A 12,372-nucleotide genomic window follows, 5' to 3' on the forward strand; every position below is an offset into this window, starting at 1 on the left:
GTCGGCTCTGTTTGTTCCTAGATTCTGGTTAGATTACTCAATCAGCTTTTTAAAAATAAAAAATGCTTCGAAGGACAAATGATACTAGTCGCAACGAGGGGCATCTATCACAGCTGATAAAGGTAATAGAGCAGACAACAAACCCGGGTGACAAGCATAAGACAACCCAGCTGTCAAGGGTCTCTTGGCTCAAGGGGCACTTACGGGATTGGATTTCCTTCCATACAGCGGGTCCCGAAGCCGGGGTGTCTGGTGAGGGCATTCAAGAGCTCCTGGGTGCCCGTGTCCTCGGGAGCATCGTTACTGTGGGTACATGACAGCAGCCAGCTCAGCAATTCATTAAAACCAGGAACTGGGAGGTGGAATTGTTTCTCTAAACTGAACACTTTATTAGGCACTTCCGGTATGCCAGGCGCTCATTATCAGAAATGAATAAAACACAAAACCTACCCAAAAGGAGCGGACACTGACTGCGTATTTGGGATCAGGGTAAGGGACAGCCCTCTGAGCTTGTGTAGGTTGTAATGAATGGGTGTGCGCACATGTGCAAACAGCCACGCACATTTCTACACGTATTTTAATGTGCAGAAATTCATTAAGGATCGGTTTTTCAAAAATACTTTCACAGTTTTCCATGAAACCTGAACCAGACAGGAAAGAAACATGGGGCTAGAGAAGGAAGAACCAATTCACGTGCTTATGTATTTTTTGTTTTCGTTTCTTTTAAAGCTCCCCTTTTACATCACGGAGATGCTTCTCCCCATCTAAAGGTCTACAAATACTACAAGACTGAAGAAAACTTCTGTGGAAGGAAGTAGAGAAATTCCTTTGTGCTTTTGTTTGAAGCACTGGATTGTTACAGAGTAGCTGGCATCCGTGTCTAAAGAACACTCGCTCCGCCGTATCTGTGACGTAATAAACACATGAAATGTACCGTGCAGACAAACAAGAACCTGGAGGTATGATGCCGTGCCCATGTTCGGAAGCCCTGGGATGAAGCGACAAAATTAAGACACAGCTATGAAAAGCCCAAATACTATAGCTTCCTCATAGATGTTTTGCAAGGGCAGATTATTTACGTAAAACACAGATGCCTGTTCCTGATGACTGTAGGATAAAAAGAAAGGAGCTCAAAAGTGGGAACAGAGGACGGGTCTGTCAGTGGAGGTTCAATTCCCTGCTGTTCTTTGCATACGATACTAGTCTGTGTCGGGGCTTTGGAACAGCTGATAAAATCCACTCCACCGCGTGATTCTCGAGTCCACCTGCCCTTGGCCCTCAGCAGCGTCAACACCCTCAGTCTGCCTGAGCTCTCTTCTCTCCAGGGCACAGAAAGCAAACACGTACCTGACGAACGTGTACTGTTCGTTGTACATCCAGGGCTGAAGTTCCAGGCTGGGGTACTTGCCAAAGGGGGGCACGATCAAGCTGAACACCAGGGCAATGCAGACAAACACAGCTGGTAGGACGATCTGTAGCCAGCGGACAGAGGGGGAAAGGAAGTGGCAAAACAAGGCCAAGTGACAGAAAAAGGGGCCTGGGGCAAGCCCCTAAGAGTCCAGCCAGCCTCCCCAGCCCAGCCAGCATGCAAGTGAGCACCACGGGACCCAGAACAGAGCTCCACCAAGGCATTCATGGCAGGTGGGAAGCAGCAGATCCTGCCACCGAAACCTCTTCCCTCCAGGGCATTTCTGGAGGCTGGCAGCACAAGGCCAGAGGCTGTGGACACCTCGCAGTGGCACGAAGCTCAAAACTTCAGAGAGATATAAACAGTGGCCACATGTCAGGGGGACTCAGAACTCTGGGTCCTGCTCTCTTCCCACCGAAGACCTGAGAAAGACCACGATGAGCCATGAGCCCGGCTCAGCTCAGAGAAAGGCCGAGAGAACAAGCCCTGCACCAGGAGCCAGAAGACCCGAAGCCTGGTTCTGTCCTACTACAAGTGTACCCATGTGAAGTCATTCCCGCTGCGGCCTCTCACTTGTAATCTACAGACCAAGACTAAGCGACCCAGTCAGACCCCACGCTCTGAAAGGGGACAGCGTCCGCCGTCACCATGGGATGGCCTCAAAACGCGTCATCACCCAAATCCTTCTTTATGGGAAAATACTCTATGACAATCATCTCATTTCATTATCGTTACAACTCTATCACCAATCAACGAACAAGGGAATTGAGCTCAGAAAGACGAAGCAACTTGCCCAAGGTCACACAGCCAATAAGTGGCAGAACCAGAATTCCAACCCAGGTCTGCATGCTCCAAATTCATACTCCCTGCATTACCCACAGAGTCTGCAGGGAAGAATCTCTACAGACACTTTCTCTATACTTCTCGATTTTATACAGCGGGATAATTTTATCCCTTCTGACCAAGCAACTTAGCATGCAAACACTGACATGCAGGCAACAGTGTAAGGAGTCTTCTCTGTTTGCCCATTTTTTTCTGACCTCTCCGGCTACCTTTCTGTCAATTTGCAGTTAAACATCACTTTAGAGAAAAGTCATGTTTCCAAGAAGTTTATATGTCAAGTGCATCTCAGCTTATGAAAACTGAATTTGCCCAGCCAATTTTCCTAAACTCTGTCCTTGTTACGCTGTCCTCTACCATAAACCTCACACACACACACACACACACACACACACACACACAGAGCACAGCACGACTTAATGCCAGGCCCCATTCTAAGCACTTACTCACTTTAATCCTCATAACAACCCTATGTCATAGGCACATTATCTTCATTCTAAAGATGAGGACACGGAGGCACAGAGAAGTAACTCGCCCGCAGATGCGTGAGCGGCAGGAAGCAGGACTGGGATTGAAATACGGAAAGTCTGGCTCCAGCTCCACCTCACAACCATGACCCTCCCCTGCCTGCACTGGTCAGGGAGCCTGCGGCCCACCCGGGGAGCCAGAGTCACTGGCCTGGAGCAGCACTTGTCACCTGAGCAAAGAATCCCTTCCGACTCCGTCTGGCAATCAGCAGCCTCTTCCACAGAAGGGCCACAAACTGCTGCTGTGTGAGCTTCCAGCCCTTCACCTGGTAGGAGCCTTTGCCGTCCATCCCGCTGAGCAGGTCTGTTTCTCTGGATTCTGCAAGAAGCCAACACTGAAGGTCACCTAGTATCTGAGGCAGTCTTGACCTCACCATGCTCCGCCCTCCATCATCCTCAGCAACCATCTTGGAGGCTTGTGTTTGAAAGCCAAAGTCTCTCAGAAGTCAAGGGCCTTCATGACAAATCAATGTCCCAGGAAAAGCTAGGACCCCAGATGTCCAACAGTAGAGCTTTCTGCCTTCCAGTCCTCATGTGAGGAGTGCACAAAATGAAGGTGCCTTGAGACAACTGAAGAGAAGCATTCACACAAAACTGTTGTACATCAAGTCATTCAGATGAACCAAGTCATCCCCAATTTCTTATAAAATATTCTATGAGATAGGCCATGCATTTAGGCTGACATAATTGAGAACGGACAATGCTGATTTGTCTACCATCTATTATTTTGGTAAAAATAGACACATTCAAATGATCTAAGTACAGACAATGTCTGAAATCAGGGAAAACATGAGGGCCACACACTCATAGGAGCAGGATTGGGAGAAAGGTTTCTGTACCTCAAAATCGTATAAAAATCCTTGTCTTAAACTAATGATTCCTAACTGAGGCGCTTTCACATTTTACCAAGATTTGCTTGACTTCTTGTCTTCCATTCTCCATCCCAGTCAAACACAGAGGGACACACTCATCCAGAATATCTAAGTCTAAGGTACAATTAGCTCTAAAAACTGACTTATTTCAAAATCATTCATCAACAATTAAATACCTTATCTAGGCAAGAAACTGGGTCTCCACAGAAACGATAAAAATGGATTCAGAGGACTGAGGGACCATCCTTTTATATGTGTCTCAAGTGAAATTTCTCAACTAAATGAAAAAAGTGATGAGGATGGGCTCCTTCAGGTTTTATGGTTTGCCCAATGCTGGAAAAGCAAATGTGGCTTTTTTCATCATCCCACTACCCTTTGGACCCTGTAGGCATCTATTATCCCACGCTCAAGGCCGTTAAAAGGTAACGTGGGAGTAACACAAGACAAGAAATTCACTTTCAAACAATGGAACACAGATCTTGCCCAAACAGACCTGGGTCTACATCAGAATCATTAGGATCAATAGCATCATCTTCAGTGAATGGGCGAAGGCAGCTCTGCTTGTCCCCGAAGGCCCGTCTGTTTCGTCTTGCTGGCAAGGTGCCATCTGCAGACAAAAGGAAGGAATTCCACATTTTATTTTATTTGTAACAAAACAAGCCCTCCTCAAGTCAAAGGGAAAGGGACAACACTGGTGAGCTAAGATGGCCTACAGAGGCACTTCCCAGAGCATACAGCTCCCCCCGAGGCTTACCCGAGGTCTCAGCATCCACCCCACTCTCTTCGGCCACTTTGAGAAATATCTGAAAAAACGGTAGTGAGAATAGTGTAAGCATCACGTGATGAAAGCAATCATCACCGCCATGATTATTACATTATTGAGTGGCTTGTTAGCCCCTAAAGACAAAAAGTAAAAGCTTCAATTATTAGTAATACTTTGCCAGTCATTTGGGAGTGAAGGCATTTTTAACCAGAGAACATTTCCCCGGTAGTGAGAACTATCAATCCAGACAATCTTTTTCAAATTAAAGGTTTGACATTAGAACACTACAGAAGAAATGTGTTCTGTATCTACAGGGAACACGTAAGGTAGCTCCTTCCAGGTCTGTGGCCCCCAAATCTCTTGAGTAGGCTAGCACCATGCTAAGTCATCCAAGACAGAATGATCAAAAAATGATGGGCTTCCCATTACTAGAAATATTATATCAGGGATTCAAACATCGTAAGACAATGTGAACTAGCCAATGATTTCTAAACTCTGGACTACAGACCACAGCCTGGAAAGCATGTAATAAAAGCACAGACATTAAGGTCTTACCTCCAGAAATTCTCATTCAAAGACCCTGGCACCGAGGCTTGGAATTTTTATTGTCAGTAATATCCCCAGATGATTTCTCTGCCTGGTCAAGCTTGGGGACCACTGGGCCAGACAACTTTTGTATCCTTCCCAGCCCTCCAGGTCTATGATGCTGTGGTCTCTAAAGGCAGGTGCTGCTACACAGTAGAGAGAGCATGGGCTTTGTAGCCCAAACCCTCGATGCTGAATCCTAGCTCGGCATCCCTGAGTGCCCACCTTTTCATCTTATTATAGGGATAATATTAAGTTACAATGATTTTTTTTGAAGATTTTATTTATTTAAAGAGAGGGAGTGTGCATGAATGGGGGGGAGGGGAAGAAGGAGAGAGACAGAGAGAATCCCAAGCAGACTCCGCGCTGAGCACAGAGCCTGACACAGGGCTTGATCTCACGACCCTGAGATCATGACCTGAGCTGAAATCAAGAGTCGGACACTTAACCGACTAAGCCACCCAGGCACCCCTACAATAATTAAAACAAACAAACAAAAAACAGCAAAAAACCCCCACACACCCAGGTCAGCACGAGGCACATGCAGATTTTCCATAAATGTTGGCTATTTCCTACGCATGGCCATGACACAGCCATGTCAGGGAGCAATCCTAATCTAGCTCTCCTGCCATCTCCCACCACTTTAAAGGGTTAACTATGGCAGTAATACCCCAATATCAATGATATAAGGCCTCAAATGACCAGCTCCATGGTAATCCTATTCCCCTGGGGGAAAAGCAGGCTACCTGTCTGGCCTTGGGACTGTGGGACCTGCTATACTCGGACAGTCAGTCACTGAACGTACTTCTTCCAGGGTTGTCTCCGAGATGCCGTAACTGGAGATGCCCAGGTCTGAGAGCCGGTCATCAATCTCATGGAAGAGTTCCACAAAGGCCCCCTCCTTGGCAGCTTCGTAGGGCAGCACGTAAGTCAGTTCATGCCCAATGTCTTCCACTAGCCGGGCCTCAGCCACGTGCTTCCTGATGAGGTTGGAGATGGCCGAGACATCTGTAGGGACCAAAGCACAAGGACAGCTCAGGCGGCTCAGAGGCCCCCCACATCAAGGGCCAGCCATGCCTCACCTTCTCCCTTTGCCTACCCCTCAGAAGCCAGGTGTCCACGCAGGACACCCGTCCCCAATACTTAAGTCTTTCCGCATGTTCATCTCTGGCCTGAGAGTTCCTGGGAGCAAGGACTAGGTCTTATTCACCAAAGCCAGGAACACTGTAGGTTCTCAGTACATTGTGGGTGGGTGGAAGACTTTCAGAGGTGGAAAGCCTGTGTCTATTGCCTGAACTCTAGGAGTCTTCAATGGAAGACCTGAGCAATGGAAAATTAAACGATTCTTCACCCTTCCCTAACCTGTAAACGAGGCTCCTTCTATTTATGTCAATAAAGGGCTAATCAAACAGTTCGTGGAGGAAGACATCTCTCTGGAAAAAGACAGTTGTTAGGACTGGGCACCGATGGACACAGTAAAGGCTTCTGCTCCACAGGTGTTACTGGTGACACTGGTGTCCTATATATTGTGCCAAAGGAGGACCCAGCAGACTGCTCTCCGTCTCCTGGGCTCTCTCTCTCCTTAGCTACTGAGATCCAATCCCTCCCCCATGGCTTGGCCCTCAGCACCTCACCCTGGTCTCCAGTGTCCAGCCAGATCCATTCCCCAGGAGATCCCCCACCCCCAATCACGTCAGCCTCTCGGGGTCACTGCCCTGCCAACTCCCACACCGAGCCCCCCAGCAAGCGTTAAGCCAATCTGCCACCAAGCTGCACCCTCTCCCAGCACCCCCCACCCCCGCCCGGCCCCAGCCCAGCAGCAAACCTTGAGTCAGCGCCACCAGCCTCTGCACCTCTCCTCCTCTGCCTCCACTCTGCCCAGCTGGGGGAAGCTCAGGCACCACCTGAATAAGAAACCCCAGAGTCCTTACCGATGGTCAGCGTGTCACTTTCATGGTCGCTGCCCAGGCCAGCATCAGAACTGCTCTGAGAAACACTGTCCTCCTGATGGCAAAGAAGGAGGTGAGAATGGGTCAGGGACCGAGCAAGGTACAGCCACCAGCACCTTCGCCAGGGCGGGCTTCCACGAAGCCCTACTGCGTGGCTCCTCCTGGGAGGCAACTGACGGGGCGGCCGTGGCTTCGGAAGCTGCTGACACACGTGTGCTGTGTGCACAGGAGGTCAGGGAGCACAGCCACAACGGAAGGGGGGCCAGCGATGAACGCTGTCGCCAGGCATCCACTGACCCTCCTAGCATGGATTCACCTGCCTGGTTATCTGGCTCGGTGCCTCTCAAGCCTTGACTTATGTTGAGCCACCAGGGGACCTTGCTAAAATGCAGGTTCTGATTTAGTGAGTCTGAGAGCTGGGCCCATGTTTCTGCATTTCTAACAAGCTCCAGAGTAATCCCGGTGCTGCTGGTCCTCAGACCACACTTGGAGTAACAGGCACTAGTTAAAAAGTAGATAAGCAGACGGGAGGTGAAGGCTGGGACGTAAATGTTTTAGGTGCCACTGGTTCCAGCACACAAATGGATCTCAGGCATGTATAGTGGAACAGAGGAAAACCTACCTGGTTATTGGGTTCTGGTCCCACCTCTGTTACTTACCTGCTCGCTGGCCTAAAAGCCTCATTTCCCTAATCTGAGATAATAATCACAATACCTCCCTCCCACTGTTGTTCGGCACTTCGAGATGAAGGAAGTTAAAAAAAAAAAAAAAAAAGAAAAGTTTATAAATGATAACGATGCTGCAAAAAAATTAACTAGTACTGTCATTTTCTTTTATGCCCAGAATCTGCTAGCGTGTCCACCATGAAATCAGTGTTCAATAAATATTTGCTGTTTTGTAGTTTAGAAGTTAAGGTCAATGAGATTCAAAGGGAATGAGCAGGAATGACAGAGCATTCTGCAGCTCGGGCTCGTCACTCCTGGCGAGTCTTTTTTCTTCACTCTAATAAAGTCCCCACAGGAAGAAGGAAGTGGGATCCAACCACGCGGTCACTGCAGGAACAGATGTGTCCTGCGCTTTCCACACAGGAAGTATGATGTGATTCCCAAGGGAGATGGTGACCCCCATGCGGCAGAGTGGGGTGGACATGGACAAGCCAGTGGACAAGCCACTCCCAGCCAACAAGCCCAGCGCCCCCCAGCACCGAAAACACGGCTCACCTTTTTCAGGTACGACACAGTGCTACTGCTATTTCTGCAGGAACTGAGGGAGGATTCCACATCCTTCTTAACCAGGGTCAGGTAGTAGCCTGTTCCCAGCTGGTTCTTCAGAAATAGGGAGGAGCCCACACAGCACAGCTTCCCATGGGAAATGATGGCAATCCTGTCCCCCAGGATGTCTGCTTCATCCATGTGGTGCGTGGAGAGAATAATGGTGCGGCCTGCCAGGCACAAACACAAGGGCACGGGACGAGTGAGGCCTCCTGGTTCTCAGGGACTGAAGCAGCTGCCACGACAGATCTATCCGCAGGGGTCACTGAGGCAGAGGAATCTGGAAGCCTGTGTGGCAAAGCCATCCTCACAGAAATCAGAACAGGAACATTCGTTCGGGAATCTGCCACACGCCAGGCAGGGTGCTAGGCGGTCTGCATGCATTCTCATTTCACTAAGGCTTCTATGAGGCAGGCACTACTACTATTGTAGGTAAAGAAACGGAGACAAGTTAAATGACTTTTCCAAGGTCTCAGGGCCAGCTGGAACTGGCTCCGAAGTCCATGTTCCTCATTTGCCCATCCCCACTTTCAACAAACATATGTTGTGTATCATGCTGGGGACAGAGATGAACAAAGACATAGCCTCTGTTCTCAGCCATCGGTCTAGAGGGGAACACAGTCGTAACAGACATGTCCAAGCTCTATGCTAGAAGTAGCTCTGGGGACCATGCCCTTTATCCCCACTTCTCTTCTTGCCAGCCCCTAGACAATGAAGGGCATACATGTTAAGTGTCTTGTAAGCCAGGTCTTCCTTCCACATCCAGACCACGGGTGAGCACAGAGCTCTAAGAAAAGAAGTCGCACATTCCTGAGAAGCAATTCTGCTGCTCTGTGAAGAACAGCCATGAGCCACGGCTGCAGCCATACGTCTCAAGAGCCCCTGCATTCCTCCCTCCCTCGAAATAAACACACACAAGCTACCTTGTCGGTATTTCAGCAGGAGCTCCCATATTCCCCTGCGGGAGTAAGGGTCCACACCGGCTGTGGGCTCGTCCAGAATGACAACCTTGGATCCCCCAACAAAGGCCAAAGCCACAGACAGCTTTCTCTTCATTCCGCCTATGAGAGAGAGAGAGAGAGAGAGAGAGAGAGAGAGAGACGTTCCAGGACCAGCCCCAGACAGCGAAGGCAGAGGCGCTGAGAGACAATCAGAGGCACCCACCTGGGGACAAGTCAGGGACACACTTCTGACCTACCCCCCCACCCCCACACTGGGACACTGGGACAGCTGTTGTTTCTCGTGCGTGTGTGTTGGGGGCGGGGGGAGGGGGACTCACCTGACAGCTGACTTGTTTTGCTTTTCAGTTTGCTGGGTGGCAAACCGACATCCAAGGCCATCTGCTCCAACTCTGCTTTCACATGCTTCTCCGAGAGCCCCTTCAGCCGCGCATAGAACCAGATGTGTTCTTCCACAGTCAGCCTGGGGACAGAAGGGCAGGTCAGCTCTGCACCGCACGGGCTGCATCAGAACCCAGTGCTTCCTGACCCACAACAGAAGAAAATGGGCATGTTTCCACTGCCCCCCACCCCGACCTTTTCTAACTATCTCAACTTCTGAAAAATAATGGGAAGAATCAAGACAGAACAACCGTAAGCAACCACCGGAGATGATGAAGAAGCCAAAGCTGAAATGTGACTGGTCCCTTCCAGCCTATTCCCAGCAGGCCTGGCCACCATACATCAGGCAGTTGCAACTTTCAATCCAGGTCCTCAAAGGGCCCACCCCATAATCGACCATCGACCAAGAAGCTGGCTCGGCTTTCACCTGGAGGAGCCCCCTCCAGGAACTCAGACTGTGCGAGAAGGGAGGCCCCTATGGAGGACATGAGCCTGAGCTGCTTGCTCTAGGGAAGAGCAGACGGGGGTCCAGAAGGGGAGAAGCCCTTGCCCAAGGTCACAGAGCCCAGGTCTTTCTCTGTTCCCCCACGAGGGCTCCCTGGGGGGCCTGAACTGCTGACAGGCCCACCTGAATGGAAGCAATGTCTTGAGCAGGAAATGCTGGGCCATCATGACAAGGGCCCCGAGGCACTGCCAACTCTGGGCTAAGAGCTGCAGCTGGTGCCAGGGAGGAGAGTGATGGGAGAGCAGACAGGCTAACTGGCCCTCTAGAGTGTCAGTAATGGAGAGCACCTTTTCCCACGCCCTCATCCACCAGCTGGACTGATGGGACACCTCTCACCCAACAGTCACCTCCTACTTTTCCTAAAACGGAAGGACGACCGGGTCTCACCGTGCAGGGAGGTGAGACCCGCCACCCCCACAGAAGGCAGAATGCTTAAGTCCCCCTCGGCCCATGACTCATGACACACATCCAGGGAGGGTGTGCTTCTCAAAAGTGCTGCTGGTACTCACATGTCAAACAGCACGTTATGCTGGGGGCAGACCCCCAGGTTCTGCCGGATGGTGCTCATCTCAAAGCGAATGTCTTTTCCCAGGATGTAGGCAGTGCCCGAGGTGGGAGGGAACAACCCGGTCAGGATTGACCTGAAGACAAAAATTTACAAGTGCAAGAGTCAGTGTTATCCCCATTCCCCTGGAAATGCTCCACACCAGGCCGCAGAGCCCGGGCACCTGCAGCAGAGGCATCAACCCCCCTACACCCCCATTCCTTCCTAACAGACCCGAACTGACCCCTACAAAGCAAACAAGTCCCTCTCATGCTCTCTGTCTCTCATTCTCTCTCTCTCAAAAAATTAAATAAAATCTTTTTAAAAATAAATAAATAAAAATAAAAGTCACTGAGGCTAACTCTGGCGTGTATGGCCCGTTCTCCCTCGTGAAGTCACCCATCATAACGTCTTTATAGGTCCCTGTAGGTCCCAGAAAGGGCAGTCACATGGCCAGGTCTCACACCTCCTTAGCGACAGAGCTCCTGGAAATCACTACTTCCCTCCAACATATCCAATCTCCCCACATTCTTGCTTCATAGTTCTAACCAAACCAGCTCAAAAGGGAGACCCTTTCTCGGAGCTGTCACAGCCTTAGGGTTCCAGGAACAGTGCAGAATTCTGAGAACCAAATGGGAAAGGTCACCAAGAGGGCTCCCAGGCTGTTTTCAGGCCGAGGAGATATCTAGCCAAAACCAGCCGTGGGGAAAGCACTCTTGTGATGAGATAATATCTTACATTCGTCAACTCCTCCCCGGCGCTGCCCTTGCCCCCGTGACCAACACAATGCCCTTGCATCCTGACTTCTAACTGCGCTACGGAACCTGCCCGCAGCTGATTCTGACAGCCACACCCTCTTCTTACATGGTGGTGGTCTTCCCAGCTCCATTGTGGCCCAGGAAGGAGGTGATCTGGCCCTCATAGAAATTCAAGGCCAGGCCATCAACAGCCACCTTCATGCCATCCCGGTAAACCTTCATCAGGTTCTGAATGGACACGCCCAGCTTCAGGTGTGTGGGCTCCTCCTCCACGCAGACTGTCAGGAGACAGAAGACAGAGGATGGGCATGAACCACGGCAAATACCGACGAGTGGGGCACAAAGACATGGCGGCTGGGCTCGTACTCCCACAGCTGCCCTCACCACGCATACTTCTGGTTTCTCAGGCAGACATTTATTTAGGGCCTGTTTGGGCAAGAGTGTTGGTGATGGGAATTCACTGATAAAGGAGCATTCACAGTCTATTGGGAGAAAAAGACTTGACAAGGAATCAAAATACAGGAGGCGAAAAGCGGTTTAAAAAACACATCTAAAAATGCCGTAGAACTGTGGAATACCCAGCCCATGGAACACGACTCAGCAATGGAAAGGAGTGAACTATTGATATGCATCACAGCTTGGATGGATCTCAAGGGAATAATGCTGAGTGACAAAAAGCCAACCTCAAAATGTTCCATACTATATGGTTCCATTCATATCACATTCTGGAAATACCATGTGGAGAACAGAGTAGTGGCTGACAGGTATCAGGGACTGGGGAGGAAGGGGGGTGGCTTTAAGGGGGCAGAATGAGGGAGTCTGTGTGGATGGAACAGTTCTGCATCTCGACTGAGCTGGTGATTACATGACTGGTGTGACAAAGTGCACAGAACTAAACACACACACGTGAATGAGTACATGTAAAATTCTACAATCTGAAGAAGGTCTACACATTATACCAGTGTCAATGTCATGGTTTTGATATTGTGCTGTAGTTATGCAAGATGTTA

The 12,372-nt window shown here is 49.9% G+C and overlaps 1 protein-coding gene across 5 annotated transcripts in view; it reads right to left on the reverse strand.

The window, feature by feature from the left end:
* Nucleotides 1-12,372, reverse strand: part of LOC123849865 (phospholipid-transporting ATPase ABCA1) — a 126,122-nt gene that overhangs the window by 26,633 nt on the left and 87,117 nt on the right. For 4 of the 5 annotated variants that reach the window (XM_064579297.1, XM_064579296.1, XM_064579298.1 and 1 more), the window contains 12 exons: nt 11,469-11,640; nt 10,570-10,701; nt 9,495-9,637; nt 9,139-9,276; nt 8,165-8,385; nt 6,821-6,899; nt 5,801-6,003; nt 4,402-4,450; nt 4,141-4,254; nt 2,946-3,094; nt 1,348-1,472; nt 205-303 (listed from right to left, as the gene is read on the reverse strand). In XM_064579297.1, the coding sequence (XP_064435367.1) occupies nt 205-303; nt 1,348-1,472; nt 2,946-3,094; nt 4,141-4,254; nt 4,402-4,450; nt 5,801-6,003; nt 6,821-6,899; nt 8,165-8,385; nt 9,139-9,276; nt 9,495-9,637; nt 10,570-10,701; nt 11,469-11,640 (1,624 nt within the window). Of the gene's footprint in view, nt 1-204; nt 304-1,347; nt 1,473-2,945; nt 3,095-4,140; nt 4,255-4,401; nt 4,451-5,800; nt 6,004-6,820; nt 6,900-6,926; nt 7,000-8,164; nt 8,386-9,138; nt 9,277-9,494; nt 9,638-10,569; nt 10,702-11,468; nt 11,641-12,372 lie in introns of all 5 variants that reach the window. The other variant, XM_064579299.1, reaches the window with a different exon arrangement.

This window comes from Mirounga angustirostris, unplaced genomic scaffold (genome assembly GCF_029215605.1).
Source record: "Mirounga angustirostris isolate CCGP_5_RB_7025 unplaced genomic scaffold, mMirAng1.0.hap1 SCAF_15, whole genome shotgun sequence".
NCBI classification, from domain to species: Eukaryota; Metazoa; Chordata; class Mammalia; order Carnivora; family Phocidae; genus Mirounga; species Mirounga angustirostris.